The sequence below is a fragment of the Xiphias gladius genome, chromosome 10 (genome assembly GCF_016859285.1).
Source record: "Xiphias gladius isolate SHS-SW01 ecotype Sanya breed wild chromosome 10, ASM1685928v1, whole genome shotgun sequence".
Taxonomy (NCBI): domain Eukaryota; kingdom Metazoa; phylum Chordata; class Actinopteri; order Istiophoriformes; family Xiphiidae; genus Xiphias; species Xiphias gladius.
The window spans coordinates 19,086,948-19,108,808 of NC_053409.1; the positions used below are offsets into that span (position 1 = coordinate 19,086,948).

General features: G+C 42.3%; 3 protein-coding genes across 8 annotated transcripts in view; 2 read left to right on the forward strand and 1 right to left on the reverse strand.

The window, feature by feature from the left end:
• fndc3ba (fibronectin type III domain containing 3Ba) overlaps positions 1-9,739 on the forward strand; it is a 96,313-nt gene extending 86,574 nt beyond the window's left edge. For 3 of the 4 annotated variants that reach the window (XM_040136676.1, XM_040136675.1, XM_040136678.1), the window contains exons 25-27: positions 1,424-1,590; positions 3,046-3,173; positions 5,030-5,341. In XM_040136676.1, the coding sequence (XP_039992610.1) occupies positions 1,424-1,590; positions 3,046-3,173; positions 5,030-5,341 (607 nt within the window). Of the gene's footprint in view, positions 1-1,423; positions 1,591-3,045; positions 3,174-5,029 lie in introns of all 4 variants that reach the window. The other variant, XM_040136674.1, reaches the window with a different exon arrangement.
• A 4,768-nt stretch (positions 9,740-14,507) lies between these two features.
• Positions 14,508-16,446, reverse strand: ghsra (growth hormone secretagogue receptor a). Its single transcript, XM_040137671.1, has 2 exons — positions 15,606-16,446; positions 14,508-15,310 (listed from the first exon to the last, which is right to left on the reverse strand). The coding sequence occupies exons 1-2, from the start codon at positions 16,444-16,446 to the stop codon at positions 14,997-14,999; spliced, it is 1,155 nt and encodes a 384-aa protein (XP_039993605.1). The 3' UTR covers positions 14,508-14,996.
• Positions 16,447-19,239: 2,793 nt separating this feature from the next.
• The window catches only part of pld1a (phospholipase D1a), a 31,502-nt gene continuing 28,880 nt past the window's right edge, over positions 19,240-21,861 (forward strand). For 2 of the 3 annotated variants that reach the window (XM_040137077.1, XM_040137080.1), the window contains exon 1: positions 20,814-21,022. The gene's annotated coding sequence lies outside the window, so the exon portion shown is untranslated. Of the gene's footprint in view, positions 19,334-20,813; positions 21,023-21,861 lie in introns of those variants that run through there. The other variant, XM_040137079.1, reaches the window with a different exon arrangement.

Here is a 21,861-nt window from a genome sequence, read left to right on the forward strand (position 1 = left end):
CCCGGTGATTTCATGTGCGTGTTTATTGTCCGTGCTCTGCAGGCTGTTAATTGTTTTGATATTCTGCCACTCAGCTCTGTCCAAATGAGAAGAGGTCATAACTCATAATGATGGAAAAGCTGATGCATTTGCTGTATAAATATAAAAGTTGCTAATTTTTTGGCCATGCAGTTGTTAGCCGAGTGTCAACGGAGTAAACAAGGGGAGACTCGGGTGCACGTTTACACTGCAACCACCAAACTAATTCTCCCAGCCCTGGCTCTCTGTGTTTTAACTGCAAGACTTGGCCAAAGGATTAACAACACCATATATCAGCCAAAGAAACAGATCACTTCTCTGTAGTGCAGGTACATAAAGAGCTCATCTGGAGTTATAGCCTTCTACTAAACCATGACCTCTCTCATCTCTTCTTTCTCTCTCACTCTCTTTTCTTTTTCCTCTCACAGCAGATCCTCCATCACCGTCTCCACTCTTGTAGTTACCAGTCACCTCTCTTTTCCTCCTCCTTTATTCCTCATCTCCTGCACATCCTCCTCTGACTTTCTTCCTCCATCACTGCGTCTTCTCTTCTCCCTTGTCCCCTCACCTTCATCTTTCTCTCGCTCTCCTCCCCCTCTTCTGTAAGTTTCTGCCTCTCTCAAACTTATTGTGCTGAAGACCTTATACTGGAGACGATGATAATGGAGAAAATAATCCTTTTTCAGCCCAAATCCCCATTTTATCCTGACTCACTCATTCATCCACTTATCATCTCTCCTTCAGACCATCAATCTATCCATCTAGCCAGCAAAAAACTTTTTTGGTATTCGTTTTTATCAGATTTGTGACTACGGCCTGTCAGTGCTCGCCACTATCTTTTTTTTTTTTTAAGATACAGTCTTCTCTCTTCCCACCAGCATCAATGTCACTTTTCAAGGTTTCTGCTACTTATGTTTTTAAGGTCAATTCTACCTCAAGGTAGCATATGCTAAACCTGCAGTATGTTGATACAGCAGTGTCATGCACCCCATTAACTATTAATAAGCTATTACTGGTAATGCCTTCTGTGATGAGTCAGTGAATCATGAGTCAAAATACGTCAATCCCATATCAACCATGCTCTGAATCAGTTCCCAAAACTAGTTCAGTGATTAGTGCAATCCAAGTATCGACACACCTAACTCCTCACTGCTCTTGCTATCTAAGATTTAACTGTGAGCTTCTCCAACTCCACATCTCCTTCTTCCTCCAATCTAATCATAGCCCCATCAATCTTTTCTTTCACCTCCACCTCACTCTTCACTTTCTCCTTTTTTTCTGACTAACTCCTTCTTCCTGTCCGGGTTCATCAGTCCCTACCTCCTTCTCACCCAGCTCTCATTCTTGTTTTCAGATTTGTCTCTGGGTTTGTGACTCATTGTCTCTCATTATATTCTCTGTCCAGGTTTGTGACGATCTACCGCGGTCCCAGCCACACCTACAAGGTCCAGCGATTGACTGAGTCCAGTAGCTACAGTTTCAGAATACAGGCCATCAGCGATGCTGGAGAGGGCCCATTCTCGGACACACACACTTTTTGCACCACCAAGTCTGTACCCCCTGTCCTCAAAGGTAAACTGACCTAGGCAAGGTGTGTGTTTTGTTGCATGATGAAAAGTGGGGGGGTGATGTCACCGCTGCACTCCAGGATTTGGTTGCACCAGCTATCAAACTACAAAAATTAAACTTAAGCAGTGTCTTGGCTAGTTAAGACTTTAGCAATGTGTAAATTGGTTGCTAGGGAAACATCTGTAGCTCTGTCCAATTAAAACAAGCAAATGTGTAAACAGGAAGTCACTGTAGCGTCACAAGCTGTTGCATAACTCCCAAAACTTACATGTTGTAGGGGGGAAAACAATATGTAAAAATGAATTGCTAAATGTGTTTTGTTTTGTTTGTAAGTGCATACATGGCAAAATACATGTTTTTCCGAGGCGGTATTCATATAGTTGAATGAGAGGGAAATACAAAATTATGCTAACCTAGCTTATGTTATTTAGTCATTTCGTGTGACTTTATTAGCACACCATTTTATAATTTTAAGTTTCTTGTGTGTAACGTGTGTAATAACTTATCTCTACATAAGAAGTCTTTTGTGTTGTGCATTTCATTTTAGTAATGCATAAATGCCCAGTTATGCCAATAACTGGGCTAAGTTTAAACTTTTGAAGAGGTGGTGCAACCGGCTCCAGCTCTGTTTGGCTGCTGGGGATGGCAGGTTTATTGGAGCCTTGCTTGATCGTTGCCGCCAGTATGTGGTCTTTGCTGTAAACTGAGGTGGTGGTGTGTTACAGCTACAGTAATCACAGTAAAGAGTATCCTCTCGGGTGATACAACTGCAGAGAATCATGGGTATGACTGCTAGGGTAAATAACCCCCAAAGGTCCAAACAGCTTCTGTAAAACTGTTAGCAGTGCATGTGCGCTGTCTGAAAGGTACTCTGCAAATCAGCATTCATTCCGGACAATATTGAGTTGAAGGAGTTGAGGCAAATCAATGAATAGGTCCCTGGTTACCATAAAAGTTATGTAAAATGTAAGCTGTATTTAGCACAGCGATTAATGCAGTCAGAATTTGATTTTTGTTGCTATGTTGTTATTTCCAACATTATCCCCCAAGGATATTATTGCTTTACAAAATAATTATCAACACAGAAAAACAATAGTAATGCACATGAATTATGTATTCTCTTTGTCGTGGCTTATATCCAGAATGATCTGCAGTACCTACACAGTCTAAATAGCCTGACACTAACAGTCATTAAAATTACTGTAAACATTAGTGTTGATGGGAAGCATTAGATACTAACAGGGAGATGAATGTTAGTGTTCACAAATAAATAGGTGGCTAAAAATAACTGTTAATCGGACTTATGGATGCATTTTTGCAATTGTACAGGGTGTATTTATTTCAGGTGAGGAAATACACCTCATCTGTTTCTGTGCTTCTTTATGTTTTATATTGTGTAAAGTCCTATCGTGTGATTGATAGTATGTGTTGATGCCATTTTTTTTTTCCCCCCACCAGCTCCCAGAGTGCACCAGCTGGAGGGCAACATCTGTGAGATCACATGGGAGACTATCCCACCAATGAGAGGGGATCCTGTGAGCTACGTGCTCCAGGTGCTGGTGGGACGCGAGTCAGAATACAAACAGGTTAATCTCACAAAGACACACTCTCACACACAGGTTGTATGAGAATAGTGTTGAGGGCTCCGGTGTCTCTCTGGTCCTGAGCCCAACTTCAATTATTTGGTTAATTCTTAATTCGCTTGAAGTGTGTACAACTACAGGGGGATATTTTTTAATTTCCCCGAGGAGCAGAACAATTCAGTTTGCACTGATGAAGAGTGTATTACAGTACACTCAACTTACCATACACCAAGACACGAATTTGCACATAGAAGAATAAAAAACACACACTTCCTCTGTCACATACAGTGTGTCTTCCCTGCAATGAGAGATACAGCCTTCTTAGGTAATCTGTAGTTCGAGCATTATTTATTGAACAGTACTTAAGGATTTTAATGTGAATTACGACACAGTAATAAGTGAAAAAAGTTTTTGGCCACGCTTGCGTATATGGGATTGGGTGGTTGGCAGTTGGGGCGATGAGTAGACTAGTAGACCTCAGACAAAAAGACATTTATCTTCAGGGCCATTTTGCTTTCTGTTATGGTCATGGTTCATGGTTGGAGGGAAGAACTGCTGATACTCACCAGTGGACAAAACTGCAGCTGTGTGTGTATGTGTGCAAGTGGGATGTGTATTTGCTCATGCCATTGTGTACACGCATCAGCTGTCAATACAAATCTGTGATCCGGCTTTTCAGATGTTTGTATGCTTCTCTTTCTGCGCATTTGTCCTTGTTTCTTAATATCACAATGAGGAAGACAGTAAACGCATACATACATATGTTGATTCTCTCTGTCTACTGATTAATTAGGAAATTTAATTTATGAAAAAGAGAAGCTGGAAACTGTGAAGACTAAAACTGAAAATCAGTACACCTTTGTTTAAAGCACATGCACACTTACATTCCAACTCCTGCCTTGAAATAGAAAGACAAATTACGTGTTAGTTGCTCTCACATACATTAAAAAAAAAAATGTCACAGTTCCTGATCAGCAACAAGCCAATTCAAATCACTTTTGAGAATAAATTGGAAACAGGTATATGTGCCTATCAGATCTTTTCCAAAATAGGATTTTCTTAAATATGATTGGAACCACAACATTCATCATACATCAGTTACAGAAAGGAATGAAGAAGGTGACGTGTTAAGAGAGTAGATCTGTTACTCTGTGTCATCGCATTATAATATGATCCTTGTTTTTTATTAGACAGTCTCGGGAGTTATGTACAAGAAATTAACAAATATGGGTTCATTTTCTTTCCAAAGAACGTTTCACCAGGGAACACTGCCTCTTACAGGAAGACACAGAAGGAACTTTGACCTTCTGTATGTCTTATTTACTAATGGTCAAAGCAGCAACCTTTCATCCTTTTTTATATATATATAATCCTGAATCCTGAATCTTGTAATTTACAGCTTCATGCCAGAACAGTGGGTACACTTGAAGATGAGTTAACCTCATGGGGTAGCACATTATAAGACGTTGAATATTATAACGTTGAAGTTTTTGTTTTCAGGTACATGCGCTTAATCAGATATTATGTATGTTTTGGTTCAGGAGTGATCTTGCTCATTTCTCGCAGCACCTCACACACAAAGAAGCATTCGCCGTTTAGCTACCTGGGTAAAATTAGGGATAGAAATTCATTTCAAATAAAATGAGTACGTAGGCAAGGAAGGAACTTTTTTAAACCTTCCATTTTACTTCCTATAACTAACAGCACTCAGGTAGCTGAGTGGTGACAACAACTGGCAAATTTATCATTGTCAGAGTGACGCAATCGGCAAAGTGTTACAATAGCATGTTTCATGGGAACAGGACTCACTCAAGATACTCAGAAATGTTTTTTTTTTTTTTTCTCTCCGCCCCTCACAGGTTTTTAAGGGAGAGGAGGGCGTGTTCCAAATCTCTGGTCTCCAGGGCAACACAGACTATCGTTTCCGCGTGGGCGCCTGCCGCCGTTGCCAGGATACGTGCCAGGAACTGTGCGGACCACTGAGCCCCTCCTCCTTGTTCACGCTGCGTCGCCAGGAGACGGCATCGTCAGGAGAGTTGTGCACCGTGGAAACGGGCAAAGGCGCGGGCCTGATCTCGAGCGACGAGCGCTTTGCGGCGTTGATCGTGTGCGTGTTCGCGGGCTTTTCCATCCTCATCGCCTGCTTGCTACAGTACTTCTTCATGAAGTGAGGGAATTTTAATTATAGGATAGAAAGAGAAAGCTAAATCACAGAGAAACTTTAAAAAAACGTCTATGAAAGAACCGAATGAAATCAAAACAAACACTTGAGATGTACTTCTAAGGCTATGTATGTTTTGTTTTGTTTTTTTTTGTTTGTTTTTTTTTGTTTTTTTAGTCAAAGTATCGTTCAGGCTTTCCTCACCTTGTTCCTGTTGTCTTCTGCCTTCACTCGGTTTGATCTCATTTCTCGCTATGTCTCTGTTGTCTTTGTATCATTGTCTGTTTCATTTGTTAAGGATTTCTGTCGAGGGAAGCCTTGTCTTAGCTGCACCTCGGGTGGAAAAGAAAACTGATAATCAAGCCTTAAAATAGCTGTGAGCAAAGCAGTTGCTCCTCAGACTGACTTGCATGTTTTTATTTTGTATCTTTTTAAAACATATTCAATTAGAGAACGTGTATATTTCTTGACAGTCATTGCCTTACTTTTTTTTTTTTTGTTTTACAATGTTTAATTTGCGTTTTATTTTTTTGTGTTTTGTTTTCGTTTTTGCTACAGTCTTTATTCATTCAGCCATATTACAATGTAGGCCTTCAAAGCTTTAGCCGTTCATACCTTATTATTCAGTTTGTTACTACTCTACAGGCTGTCAGTCTATTCATGCAATCTGCACCTGCTCTCACATACAGACTGACAGAGACACAATGTACACACACATGTACAGACTTGCGTAAATATACATGCACACATGTACAATTACACTCATGCAATGACAATGAGAAACACACATTTCCTCCTAAGAAGGCAATCGCATATCTGCTCAGCTTTTAACATTCAATCACTCACTCGTTCAGCTACCAAAGTGATGCAATCCATGTGTGGTGTAAGATGCTGCTATCCTGTGATTTTATTATATCTAAGAAAGAATGGAAAACCAGTAATCTAATATATATACACTCAATATATATATTATAACAAATATCTATGATGCTATAGAAGTGATGTAATATAAGTGATGGCGATGTAAGGTCTGAAGTACAGTGTGAAAGGGGAGGAGTTTACTCTAGGTGCTCACAACAGCAGCTTTGAGGGCAGTTCAGTAGCTCGTGCAAACATTTGAAGGAGCCCTTAAACACTGGTCTTGGATCAGAATATGAACCCTTGTTGGTATTCAAATATCGGGCGTAAACTAGCTTTAGCATTTAGGAAGCCGGGCTTGAATCGAGATCGGCTGCAACTTACCAGGAAAGGGCCGGGGCCGAGTGTGTGAATGGCCCTCGGTCAGACCTTCCATATTCTACCATCTCAAATACCTTTTCTCCAGCCTACTCATCTGTAGCTTTAGTAGCGATATGCCCGTAGCATCACAGACCCAGAGGTGCTAACAGCCTGCCAGCTAGCCGCCCTTCTCAGAGCTGTGTGCGTGTGTGTTAACCAGGAAAACCATTAGGAGTGAGCTTGAGCTTTACCCCCTTGAAATTTAGCCAGCTGCCAGCCAGAGCAGTGCTGAAGCTGTAGTTTCTCCTTCCGGCTAGTCTGTGAATCAATTCATTTGAAGACTCTTCTCCTATTTTCTCCTCTCCCGCCCATAATTATCTGTAATTACCTTTATTGCTCGGATGCTCCGCTATTGCTTTCAATCCATCCCCTTTTTTTCGGCCCATGCACTACTCTCTCTCTCTCTCTCTCTCTCTCTCTCTCTCTCTCTCTCTATAAAAAGGTGCTTTATTGACATGTAATCAGAGCAGTAGCAAGTCTGTGGTCTCTCCTCAGATGGACATGTTCTCTGGGGATTTGTACTAATGTTCACTAACCAAACAAGCCTTTGACAGAACACAACTCAACAGAACAGGGCATTCTGACACACGTAACACCCCCCGACCTCCCCCCATGTCTCCCGAACCCTTTTTTTTTTACCCCAACCTGAAAAACAAAGCCAAGGTACAGCCCAATAAATACCCTGATGATCCAAAGAAGTCACCCTGACCCGCATGATTAATGTGTGACAAGTCCACTTTTGTCGGGTGGGGGTGTGGGGGAGGAGAGATGGGTGGGAAAGGGGGGTAATGATTAGCTCTGATTGGCAGCCTGTAACGTACCTCAGGGAAAAGGCCTTACGGAGGGGAGATCTCATCCTGTCATCCCCATCCCTGTCATCAATGTCACGATATTAGCCTCTCTTCCTCTGTTTCTCTCTGTCTTTCTACCAGTCTTTCTTTCATTTTTTGATGCTGTATCTTGTCCTCTGTCTGTGCTGTGCCTTGCTCCTGTATGTGTCAGTAAGCAAAGTGGTTTACTAGCTCAAAATACCTTTGCCAAAGTTGATGGGAAAGTTAAGGTAGAGTTCTTTTCTAGGTTTTATTTATACTATATATTTGCATACAGTACTTTACATGCCAATTACAGTGCAATCTTCATTTATTTATTGTTTAAAGATTAAGAGACAAGTGTAGTTATATACTAATTTTTTTCCTTGTAGCATGTTTTTTTTTCTTTTTAATTTTTTTTAATGGATGTATGTTAGATTGTATGATTAAGGCCAGCATTCCTTATCTCAGTAACCCTTTAAGTATTTCTCTTACAGCTGTTGGGAACCTGTAGCTCATCAGTCCATGCCTTGCAGTTATCATTGCTGTTTCAAACATGTAACCAAATGCCTATGTATTTTGTTTTCTTCATCTCCTGTTTTGGCCGTGCACAGCCGAACAGTTCTTGTAATGCTTAGAGAGACATGTAGCACAGCCAGGCCTTAGGTTCAGTTCAAGTCATTGGTATTGGGATAAATGTCGCTGCCTTTGGCTTTTTTTCTGATTAGTGTTATAATGAAGCTTCTGATATCTTTTTACTGTTTTATCGCCAAAGTGCAGGCTTCTCATGTCCACTAGATGTTGCATTTGCAGTCGTCTAAAGGGTTTCTGTGATGTTCTTCTGTAACGACACAGCATTACGATTATTATTATTGTTATTATTATTCTCTCAAAAGGAAAAAAGCATTAACTTGATCTGTGATTATGCTTCTTTTCATATTATCTTTTATTATTTTGTTTTGTAAAGCAAAATGTGCCATTTTGAAATGTGTAGTCCCTTTTTGAGGAGAGTTTTTAACACAACCTGATTTCACACTGAAAGGTAAAAAAAAAAGACAAAAACAATCATACAATGATTTCAGGCAAATGACGGCAATAATAATATTGACGATTCCTTGTTCAGGCTAGTGCTGGTATAGCAGTAGTGAGTATTTTGTATCCAGTATTTTGCTAAGAGATGATATACAGAGATATCTATAGAGCTATAGAATGAGATGGTAAATACATTATGACTAACAGAGTTGAAGCACTTTTTTTATGCCGAGCATTAGTCTTGATGAGGTTAATGTGAGCGAGAGGAGACATGCAGCCCTCCGCTCTGTTCCAAACACTACTGCCAATGCCGTCTGTTACATTCATTGGCATTATTCTGTCGTTGGCGTCACTGTGATTGGTATTACTGGAGCACGGTTCTGTGCTTCTCAAATGGCACCCTGCTCCCTGCAGAATGCAAACTACAGCAACAAAGGAGGTAAATTTCATAGGGAGTACGGTGCCTTTTCTCAGACGTGCTCATGGTGTATCTACCTAGCCTGTTGCATTGTAGTCGACAGGTGATGTGTGAGGTGTCCTGTCCTTAAAACCCTGATGTTATGTTGCCCACCTGCAGCCCCCTAACCCCCCTTTTCAAGCCTTAATGCCCAAGTGGGAGAGCAGAGGTTTGCCTTGTGTTTGGCCAAACTCCGGCCAGTTATGGTCTCGTATAGTCTGAGGTTAACACAGTGTTAACTGTCAGGCTCCTTTGTTTGTGGGCAGGGTACTCCCTTTATGTGCTTTGTTGTTTTTGTTTTGTTTTTTTTCCAATGCTGGTGATTTTATAGACACCCCGCCCTCCCCAACCACCCACCCCAACCACCTTTCAGGTCCTGCACATTTGGCGGGTATATTGAGAATGAGAGACAATTTTTTGCCCAGCAACCCCACGTCTGTGCCTTCTGATTAGTTTATTCTTTTTGGTTCTTTTTTTTTTTCCTTTTTTTATGTTTTGTACGTTTTACAGTAAGTAGAGATTTTGACTGAGAGATTGGCGATTTGACAAACGTACAGAGATTCACAGGTATTTAACTATTTTTTAAGCAAGACAAAAAAGAAACATATTTTTACCTCACAATTTAAAAACAAACATTCCAATGTTGTCATGGTCTACGAATTGAAAAAAAAAGAAATTCATGCATTTCTTCTTGTATTGTAAATGTTAGACAATTTCATATGCATTATATAAAAGAAACTGCCATATCAATTTTAATGTATAGATTTTTGCAAATACTACCCTATGTATGTAAGACGTAACTGTATCGGTAGCGTATATATAATATATTTATGCCCAATAAATGTTTTAATTTTTTTCTGACTTTGATGAAACTGTATGTTTTATTGTGTGTACCATTACATGCAGCACATATACACTGTTCTACATTTAGTATGGATGCAATGATCACTTTTCTACAGAAACATACAAGATACTGCATAATATGACAGCTAATTGGACAGGTATTTGGTGGGCAAACTAGCAGTATAGCCGCCGCCAACGTCAATGCAAAAACCTGACATTTGCTGTTGCGTAGCATTGTTGATTTTTTGGTCAAAGGTCAACTTCACTGTGACATCATAATGTTCTGCAAAAAAATTTCTGGACATTATTCAATGCAACTTAACTGGCTGGCGGAGGCATACAACTGCAAGGCGGTAACTCGAGTTTTGATTAAGCTTTAGTAAAGCAATCACATAAAAACAAAAATCCCTCTTGTTGGGAAGTGCGCTGTAAACACTGGCCACATGATAACTTGCTTTTCCAGACAGTGACATGCTGTTAGAGTAAAGCTGCAGGATAAAACACTCAGACAGCATCAAGCGGATTTTGTAGTGGGTGAATTACTGGACAAGAAGCACAATGTGTGACTGAATGCGATATGATCTTTGGTGGAAGATACAACATTCTGGCACCTCTGAAGCAGCCAACTTCCTGTGATTTTAACAAACAATATAATCTAGAGTTTAGCAAAGACAAGAGAATCCAATAAACTGCTGTCTTGAGGATGAAACCCAAAAGAGATGAGTACATTACACTTAAAGAGATAAAGTGCAATGTACTTTTCAGGCTTTTTAACACAAGTCTGTGAGCGATAGCTTGATGATGTTCAAAACACTGAAGAACACAATCTGATTATCAAACTTGAGTGACTGAACAGAAGAAAAACCTGCTTTGTCTGGCTGTTTCTGGTTTCCCAAAAGCAGAGTCCATGGAGCTGTCTTGCCTGGTGTCAGCAGTCTACATTTTCCCAGTGGAGAGTCATAAGAACACCATAGCACATAAATATCCCTTTATGGTCAGTGACTTTGAACTGTTCGTTTTTAACGATGGGCTCTAGGGATGACTTTGACAGCGGTGGTTGTTCAGTCTTTGCAGGCAGACCATTTTGGTCCAGACTAAAATATCTCAGCAACTGCTGAATTGATTTCCATGAACTATTGTACATGCATTAATGGTTTTCAAAGGATGAAGCCTTATTGCTGTTGTTCTCTTGACTTTTCCGAGGTTGACATTTATGCTTTTAAGTGAAATGTCTCAACAACTATCAGATGGATGTCCATGAGATCTGTTGCAGACATACCTGCCTCCCTCAGCTGTACTTCGTGTTTAGGACTAATTAGCAATTGTTATTATGCTAAAATGCTAAACCAAGATTGAGAACATGGTAAACATTACACCTGCTAAAGATCAGCATAGTAAACACAGTCACTGTGAGCATATTAGCATACTGACGCCAGGGCTTGGTTCCAAACAGTGCTTTGCCTATTCTGCACCGCTGCAGATTCTCCAATAATTGTGTTGGTATGAAGTCAGCATGGACCAGACCCCTCTGGAACATTTTCAGTACTTTGCTTAATCCATGGACCAAATAAATTTCAGCTTCTGTCAGGTTGCACATGCACAAGCACATGCAAGGTTTGCACATGCCTCTATTTGCACAATAGCTAGTGCCAGTTAGCAACAGATAGTTATAACTGGTTCCAGCTGGTATACCAAATAAAAAGGTTGCTGCATGCAGGCAGACACTGATATAGATGGGGATAGATTTGAACTCTACTTCAATCCCAGCCTGTTCCTTTTTGTCTGAAGGTAATATATTTATTCTCTATTGCACAGCCCACATTGCAATAAACTCACGATGTATGACTCACTGATTAAACATCTCTTCTTTCCCCTTTTTTAAAATTCTATTTTGTCTATTTTCATTGCACATTTTTTTCCTAATAGGGACCTCTCATTCTCAAACCTGTTCTTTCACACCTCTTCTTCTTCTCCTCACCTGTCATCCACTCACCAACAATCTTGTATAAGATACCAACCCAGCTTTTATTTCATTAATTCGCTATGTCTCCTTCATTGCTTTTGGATTTTATAATCTTTTCAGTGTCGTAAGATGAGTGAACTCACATTCACACATTCTTTTCTCTTCTTTTTCATTTTCCCACAGACATCGTCAGACTTCTGCTGAACATTTTGTACTCACAGGGTTTTCGCACTAACTCTTGGAGTTTCGATCAGGTACCTTGGGCGACCTTAGACCTCTCTAAAGTCACCCCAGGTACCTGATACCAGGTACCAAGTGTCTTTTGAAGCTTACCTGGTAAGGACAGAGCCTGCTGTCTCCGAAGCTGTCCGAGGCGATAGTGCTGCTGTGGCTTCTGACTGCAAAAATATAATGCCAGATGAGGTGACAGAGAACACACCGTGTTAAGATTACAGTCTACTTACAGGTGTTACACCCTGTAGAGACTAACATTATATAACGGGGTATAGCAGGTTCACGTGGGGAAAAGGTCTCAAGCCTTATCAAGGTGTGCTGTGTATCTCTCAGTCCACTCTGAATAGTGTAGACTTTACTTCAGTGATGTTTGATGGTGGTGGAAGGGTAGTGTTAAGTGGTTTGTTACTTTAACAAACTTCTCTGATTGCAATTTGCATCTCTTACCTGATAGAGACAGCTACCCGACTGTCAAGCGTGTCTCAACTTGCATAAAGAATACAAATATTGTTTACAAAAGAAAAAGCAAAGAGGAATGAGTTTTTCCTTTTTTACTTTTACAAGACTTTAACAGATACATTACCCAACAGGATATATTCACAGCCATTTTCACAAAAAGAAAATATCAATCCATTTTTAGTCTTTTAATCAGTACACAGCCTTTCAAAATAATTGGGAGACCATGGCTCAGGTGGTAGAGCGGCTTGGCGGCTTGATCCCCGGCTCCCCCGAGCCCAGGTTGCGTCAGGAAGGGCGTCTGGCGCAAAAATGCCACATTAAATGGCAACCCCTAACAGGGGCAGCCAAAAGACAGCAACAACATCCTGTAGATTAATAAGTAGTATGTCGTGACATCAGTATGTACAGTCAGAAACATTCATTAACAGAGATACATTCATCAGAGGAAGGAGGCCATGTTCTGAAAGATTGGTGGAGGCTGCCGCAGTGATTTGGACAGCTGAAATCATCTGAGTGTGTAGCATCACAAAGCATCTATTTACAATTGAAAGTAAGCATAACACCATCACTTATAGACAGTACACTGATCCTTTTTGTCCAAAAGGGTGCATGACACACAAAGTACAAAATTAAATCACTTTTATTTTACCCTCTGTTGCATCATCTAACAGATGGCTATTTTAAAAATGTTCTTGCAGAACTCTGTTGTGACATTTGTCAATGTTGGCACCTTTGGCACATTTAGAACGTTTCTATTTCAGTTCACACACCAGCGTGCACTGTATAGTCACCCATGAAAATAGTTTCCACTGGGTACCCAGGCAGTCTCATCATGCCCCTCATTGGCAAAAATCAATAAGATACACAAGACATACATTATACAACTACGTTGTGCATGTTTGATTTAACCATTGAAGAAGTCACTCTGCCAGTTCACACTGAGCAGTTTTGGGAGTGGGGAACCATACGTGCCAAAGAACCCTGTGATCAACAGGGCAGCTAATACTCCAGGTTGACTGCTCATTTACTTTTATGAAGGTGTGAAAAATGAAAAGTTACTTCCGAACTGTTTTCATTACTTACAAAGTTGTGCATTGCTTCAAGTAGCATAATGAATCTAATCAAATTGGACAAATGACAGAATGACAAATGACAAATCTGCTACAAGTTTTGTTCGACTGGATCCACGGATTGGGACACTGTCCCCATGCAGTTGTAAAAAGCACAAAAAGCCCTGTTCTGTATGTTGTATCAACGTAACTTACATCACTACACCTGAGATGGCTGAAACATGTAGATAATGATGTTAGAAAATTGACAATTTTTCAACAGTTCACAGTTCACAAGACTCAGAAAGCTGATGTGTTTATGGCCACTGATGTCGATTTTTACAGTAACACCAAGCAGCTTTCTTTGTCTAATGCCCCAAACTGATACTTCTTAAATGCATTGCAATTTCTAAGTGACCTCTAAAAAGAGTCAGTGATACCTTCTCAGAGACTCCTCATGTACATTGTTTGTTTTTTTTTCTTGGATGATAGATTGATGATTATTTAGCAAATGTAACAAGAGGCCTGCAGCTTGAATAATGTTGATCGTTTAACAAGAATGAATGATAATCACACAAATTAGAGACTGATACATCTTGGAAATGTTTGCATTCTGTAAATTGTCTCACAATCACTAAAAATAAACCACATCTACAAAGGAATATTAATGGTCTTCCTTTAAGGGACTGTCCACCGACCCCACTGACCCTTGTTGGCAGCACCGACACAGCATGGACTTGATTATCCAAGATACAGGGCACTGAGCATATCAGAAATGAATTACAGTGACTTCGTACTTTTACATCCTCACGCTCTCTCCAACTAATTACTGTACATGAGTCACACCCAAAAGCGTGACACCTGGCACACAATGCACACGTGCAGGTACTCTTTTTCTCTCTCACCCTCACAAACACACACGCACGCACACACACACACACACACACACACACACACACACACACACACACACACACACACACACACACACACACAGTGCACCTCTGCCCCTCTCCACAGGGGTACAGAGAAGTGCCACAAGTTCTACAGTGCTTTTCTTTGTCATCCAGAAATATGAATACAATATAAGGCAATTTTAAATGTAGATGTTATCTATATAGGTGTCTGTATAAGGGCGTGCTTGCCTCTGCTGTATGTCGTTCACATTTGGATTGATAGAAGCACTTCAGGCTGGTGTGTATTTTTCACTTCTCCAGACATGCTTTTCAAATGCTGCCGGGTGAGTTGTATGAATGGATGCCACTTGCTTAATCCAACAAATGAATGAACTGTTTGAAAAAAATATATATATATCGAAGTTCTATTGATGCAGTTCGCCAAAGGGAACTATCACTTGTGTGACTTTTCCCATCCTCTGGTTCTTTTAGTCTCAGTCAAATACAGAGAGGAGCTCAGCACACGTGGACGGAGCAGTTTTTCCTCGGCCTGACAGAAATAACGGCTTTTAGGTCAGTGTTCTCAACCTGTGATAATTATATTCACAAATTATATTCAGACACTTTGACAGACGCAGATTGCGTTCAGAAGCTGACTGTAGACTCCGTCCAGCCGTTCGAGCCGTCCGCCTTCATCGTGCTGGCTGTGCGGCCTCGTGGCGGGTGGCTGTCTGCCAGGCCGAAGAGGCGCGCCGCCGCGCACCGGTATTTCCAGGACATCGTGTTATAGAGGATGGGGTTGATGGCGGCACTCAGATAGAAGAGAACCACCGACACCAGGCTGCAGTACTCGGACAACGCCGACAGCAGAGGGGACGGAGCGTCCAGCGAGCGGAACTGCAGATAGCGACCTACATGGAACGGCAACCAGCAGAGGACAAAGGCCAGCACCACCACCACTGGAGGAGGAGGAGGAGGAAGAAGAGGAGCAGGTGAAGAGGAGGATGAAAATTAGATGGTGCGGTGGGGAGAGGCGTAAAGACGTAACTGGATGCAAACGTTGTTATGGGTCAAGGCTAAGGCAAACGGGCTTTTCTACTATGTCAGGATGTAAAGTTCCTTCTTCTGTCATTTTTATGAATGTACTTTAAAGGCTAACGTTAAAATCCAGACCTGGGTTCACTCATTACTCTATTCTGTTAAATGTTAACAAACCAATCCCCTGTGCGTAACTTGCGCGCTCTCCAAACTTACCCAGCATCTTGATGGTCTGTATGTTGCTTTTGTCCCTGTGAGCCACTCGAGAGCTGATGTTTGTTTCGCGGTGTCTCTGCCACAGCCGACGGCCTATGAGGGTGTAGAGCACTGTGAGACAGAACACTGGCATGATGAAGAAAACAGAGCTCAACCACACCATGGCCCCCATCAGACCTGACACCACGGCGTAGTGAGTCATCTTACACTCCCGGGTGTCCCCGCCCTCCAGGAAAAAGTCCGTCTCATTCATTCCTGAACTGAAATTTGGTGGCACCATGCTATCCCGCTCCACTCCCACCATGACAAACACAGGTCCGGCGCTCAGGAGAGACACCGTCCAGAGTAGAAGAATGAGGGCGCGCACCCGCCTTTTTGTAACCAGCGCCTTGGCACGTAGCGGGAAGCAGATGGCCAGGTAGCGCTCCACTGACAGCGCGGTGATGCTCAGGATGGTGGAGTAGGTGCACGACTCTGACACGAACTGAAAAAGCTTGCAGAGCACGTCTCCAAAGCGCCAGGGCCTGTACCTCCACATGCGGTAGAGGTCCAGGGGCATACAGACGAAGATGAGCAGGTCGGATACAGCCATGCTACACAGGTATAGGTTGGTGGTGGTGCGCATGTCCCGGTACTTACTGACCACCAAAATGGTCATGACATTCCCGGCCACCCCGACCAGAAAAAGCAGCGTGCAGGCGATGGTGATGGCCGTGAGGAGAGGGATTGAGTAGTAGTTGAGAGGAGGCAGGATAGGGTCAGCGTTCCTTGTGGCGTTGTGGATCTCCCCCCAGCTGCAGTTATGGGAGAGGCACTCCGAGTGATTGGGCCAAGAGGGCATGCTGTCGCCGCGCGGTTATTCACGGGGCCGCGCCTGGCCCTGAGTGTTAAAGGCAGCCCGGGTCTGGGACTCCTCAAGCCCCTTGGCGCTGCCCTTTCCTCCCATCATCGCTGGCAGCCGTGCGTAAAACCAAGATCCTCGCACGCGTTGCGAACGATCTGGTGTAACCCCCGTTCACAGTGAAAATGAAATAACTCTTGATCAAGATTCTGAGCTCACAGTGGATATCTGAGCTTCTCCAGGGATCGGACAGTCCTCTCCAGAACCTAGCACGAAAATTGGGCTATTTTAGGCAGATCTAAATTACCCACTCTACCTGCAACACGCATTCTGAAGTGGTCCGAAAACCTTTGGCGCTGAAAGTACTTTTTCAAAAGAAGAGTAGGCGTGTTATTTACTAAACGAATGACATGCTGGATGTTTGTAGCTACACGTCGCCATCTGGAATACTTACGGAAGTGTAAGTCCAAAAAAACAAAAAAAAACAAAAACAGATGAGCAGAAGAAAACACAGCAAAAACACCTATTATCTAAAGGTGAAGAGAAAAAAATCTAACTTAGAGAAAAGACATGTCCCGCATCCTCTCTGTTTTTGATAGTTACCAGCCGCTTTGGGGAAAAATGAAACATAATGATCCCTGATGCGCCAGAGTCCCAAAGAGTTCCCAGCACCAGCAGCGCATCCCCGCGTTTGAGCGTCAGACAAAAACAAAAACAGTGGAACAGGAGACGAGTTGCACCGGCCAGCATGTGACGGTGAGTCAGAGCCAGGGACGTAACGTTGCGGCAGCAGCGTTGAACATCTGTCCTGGGAAGGACACCGGAGCCCAAACTCAGCAAAACACAAACGGATAAACAACAACCACCATGAAAACAAATACCTTATGCCGGAACGGAGACAGTTTTGTAAAAGTCACAAGAACCACGAAGGAACGACGCAACATAATCATGCAAATAGGGCCTCGAAAGATTTAAGTAAAGTAAAGTAGTTAAGAAAAACAAAGAATTTCACTCTGGCTCTCCAAATCTGCTCCTCTAGTTATGGTGCGTATCCAGTATGTGGATCCTGACTCCCAGTGCGCACAACCTCATATACAGGTGAGGTGGTGCTGCTCGTGGGAGGACGATGGTGTGGGGGTCTAAAATGAGTCACTGCTGCAACGCCACCTACAGTTGCTTAATGGGGGCTTAATGCTCATCAGTCTAAAATAAAAACCTACTCGTGTTTACCCAGTCTAGCAGAGAGCACGGTGCAGAGGGAGAGTGAGCAGTGACCCTCCAGGAACTGTCCCAGCTGTGCCCAGACTCTGCTGAAATATCCCTTGAACAGTGACTCAAAATTGCTTTCTCCTCCCGAAGTGCAGTTCTGCAGGGGATGCTGCGAGGAGGTGCGTGGAAAAAGATATTGTCTCATTGTAATCAGTTTAGTCGTAGGCGTAAAATTACAAATCCTGTCTGCCTTTTGCTCCCTAAAAATAATCTCACACAGAAATTATTTTTTTTAAAGAGCCATTTGTGCTTAAGGTCTTTGCCAAGTTTGATGCTCAATATCTCAGAACTGCACTCTGCCCAGATGCAAACGTACAATTTCACAGTCACAAAGACTGAAATTGCATTATAGCCAACCTGGAGCGCAGATTTTACTCAAGGCTCCAATTTGACCTGTGCAGGATTAGGACAGGGGGGCCATGATGTGGCACTTAAGAGTGCACGCTATTCCCGTTTTAAAGAGTGTTTGCAAATTAGCAACATGTGTAGAATCCTACCAGCTGCAGAGTTTTATTTGCAAAGAACATTTGATGCAGGTTTAGTCATATAAATGAAGTTCTGTGCAAAGTATAAGTAGAATATTCATGTTTCAGCAAGATTAAAACTGTCGAGCATTGCAATGAGGATACAGCAGAGTCACTCGAGTAACCTATTTAACTACCGCTGGAATATACAGTAAACCCCTAATAACTGGCAAGATGGTTGGCCATTCTTACTTACCAATGCAGGGAACACTCTTAATCAAACTATATAACATATAAATAACTTGTAAAACCCAAATTCTATGCCATTTCAGGCAATTATTAGCCATTGTCACAGAGTTAATACAACAGACAGTGCCCTCTGTTTGGACAGTCTAAAAGGTGCAGGGAAAATACACTATCTACAAAAAAATACGCTCTTGTGCCTTTAATCGTGTTCTCAGCCAATTAAATACCATCATTTTATATAAAGGTGTGATTTAAATCCATATGTGATTTAAATTCACTTGAAACCACATGAATTTCATTGGAGTCAGAGGCTACACAGACATCGGTTACTGCTGCTCTGCTAACTAGGCTATAATTACTTTTTTAGCAGGACTACCGTTAGTTAATGTGTTACTTTTTCCCTCCATCTTGATTAGATTTAACCACCGCCTTATTTATTCGGTATAACAAAGTCAATTACTAAGATGTTTGAGCATCGAAACTGAGTAATCAATGAAAAACTGGGTAAGTTAGCTTTATTGGCAGCTTTGTCAGAATTACACTGTTCATTAGACTGACAAACTTTGTGGCTCATTTTCTCAATGGCTTAACTGGCAGCTTGCTGGAGGCCCCGCTGGTGAAGCAAATGGCCGGTTTCAATCTAAATGTGAATCTCCTCACAATCAGACTTGCAGTACCTGTCTATTTTTACTGCACCGATGTGATCCCAGTGCTTCAAATATTCTTATCTCCCTGCCCTTTGCTCTGTGTTTACCAGCAGATACCATTATATTTATGACCACTGAATCATGATGTAAGAGAGAGAGGGAGAGCAAGAGAGATCATACTCGTGGAAAGAACACAAGCAGGGCGCTTGTCAGGACAGCTGTGTCTTTCGAAGCCTCCGTGAGACCATTTCGTCACATCTGGTATGTATATGTCTCCGTTCTTATAATGCGTACGTGTGTCCAGACTGTATGGTCTGGGTGTGCCAGTTTTTGCACGTTAGCGTTTACCTGGGTGATAGGCCTGTCCTGATTTTCAGGAACAACCTTAACCCGTGAATTTCTGACATCCTTATTGTGTAATCAAACTATATTCCGGGGGCCTGTGCTCAGAACAAATGCTGTAATGCTGATAATAGCCAAACAAACAAGCTGATGTCGCACCTGTTTACAGAGCTAAAATGACAAAATTGGACTGTTATTGGGACACGGGGAGGTAATAACAGCAGCACTAGGTATCTCCACCGAAATGTCACGGCCGGATTTTTAGTGTCAGGAGCAATTTATCTGTTTGGTCTTTTTATGGCTGTGAACTCTTATATACAGTATACGAAACAGGGGTTCCCCCTATAGCTCCCAGCACCTCATCTCTGTGTTTGATCTTTTTTATGAATTTATTGCTGTATATTCTGCACATGAAAACACAGTCGCTGTCTACCTGTTTCACCCCCCCCCATATTTCTCCATGGTTCACCTGCGTGTGGTTCAGGAGTGTGTTCTGGCAAACGTGGTGAGGTACTGGCGTGTCGATACGTGTTCTGGGTGTCATTTTGCCTGAGCTATGCAGCCAAGGTGTGGTAGTGGATCACGGAGTAAAGTCCCTGTCATAATGGTACACACACCTGACGGCCAAATGCTGTGAGAGGCGCAGCACAGCCATTCATCCACAAGATGGAGGAAGAGAGCTCTTTTAATTTTGTACCTGTAAGCGTGAATGTGAATGCATTTTTTTTTTTTCCCCTTTGGCTGCCAGACTAATGGATGGTTTTGTTCTACAGGTGTGACATAAGAGAACATTTCATTAGAAAGAGCTCTTTCACTAGGAACACACAATCAGAATGTGTCTACACTGAGGATTATTCGAACATACAACTAAATCAAATTCTTGCTATTATTGTTTTTCTTTTCTTTTTCTCTTTCTTCTTTTTTCACAAACCCATATGTTTTTTTTTTTTAAGTTTACAAGCATAATCATTTTGTTTCTTTTCTTTTTAAAAAAAAAAAAACAACTATCGTTCAAATAAATACAGGCACAAAAAGACTCAACACACGTTCACGCAAAGGCACAAACAGTCAGACACGTTCGGAAATAAACGGACATAGATAAACGCTCACAGGCTGACAGATACACAGACATATACGTGAAGTCAGGGAAATAAAACATAGTTACATACAGGTACACGGACAATGTGGAAAAAAAAAAAAAAAAAAGAGCAGAAGAGAGGGTGAAGTGATGAGCTAATGGACAGGACCGGTGTCAGTAATGGGCTCCTCCTACTTCACCGAAAGTCCTGCATCTTTTTTCTGTCCAATGAGAGGAGCCCGTGGGAGGAATCTCTTTCTGTGATTGGTCTGGAGTTTCGGAGACCCCTCCCTTCCCGAGGCGTCGGGAGAGAGTTCGCAGCTAGTTTTGAGTTTTTCCTCAGCCGCACTTGCAGAGTTTCGGAGGGGGAGAGGCACCGAGCTAGCTGTCTGCCGCTGTACAGTGCTTTGGCTGAGTGTGAGTGTGTGTGGGTGTGTGTGTCTGTGTGTGTCATAGTGTTGCTCTCCAGTCAGTGAAGCCAAGTGGACTGATCAGACAACATGTGGGCTTCACGTCCAGAAAAAGAGCAGGTTGGTAAAGTCTCCCTCTCCCTCTCGGTTTGTCTTTATGTCTGCTCTGTTCTATTTGCGTCCATGGGCTGAGGGGGACATATCTGACCCTGTGACACTCCTTGGCTTTGGGTTGTCAGTGATATCACGTTGAAGAATGTACACTGTGTTTGGGTTTGTCATTATATTGCACTCAGGCTACTGTTGTCATGTGTTTGCATTATATGGAAACAAACAGGGAGCTGAATGCAACTGTTGTTGTCTTGCTGCAGAGCAAATATGTATTCAACATGACAAGGTGTAGCTGTGTCTGTTTATCTTCGTGTCTGGCGATGGCGTGTTTGCGTGGAGCCCTTGGTGAGCTGGGTGTGGAGACAAATTTTTTTTTGGTCCTTTACTTGAGGGTGTGTAGTTTATAATGATTTGAAATACCGGTGTGTTACCTGTCGTTGTAAGACGGTACAGGTGTGTGTGCTGGCCTGCTGCCCCCTCTTCTCACACCCTGTTGTGAAAGTTAGTGGCTTCAGCTGGAAAGTCATGGGAAGCCTGGATATATTTTGCCCCCTCTCTCCCTCTCCCCTCTCTTCTTCTCTTGTCTTCGCCACTGATGCATATGATCCTGACATCTGGCATTGGGTAGCTTTCCTTTTGCGCAGGCAGTAGCAGAAGCATGAACTCAGTTGTTTTCTTTTGTGGTGCTGGCGTCCAACTAAAGTACAGAGACCTTTATGACTGTCAATCCGGCCTCAGGTATTAGGTGTGTGTTTAACTGTATCGACCTGTTCCACGAGGTGCCGTCTTGCTCAGTTTGTGATGCATATCAATCATTAATCTGGTGAGGGAACATGGCAAAGTTGAAG

Coding starts and splice junctions, on each gene's coding strand:
- ghsra (XM_040137671.1), bottom strand. CDS start 16,446: ATGCCCTCTTGGCCCAATCACTCGGAGTGCCTCTCCCATAACTGCAGC. Junction 15,311..15,605: donor ACAGACCATCAAGATGCTGG/GTAAGTTTGGAG, acceptor CTCCTCCTCCAG/TGGTGGTGGTGCTGGCCTTT.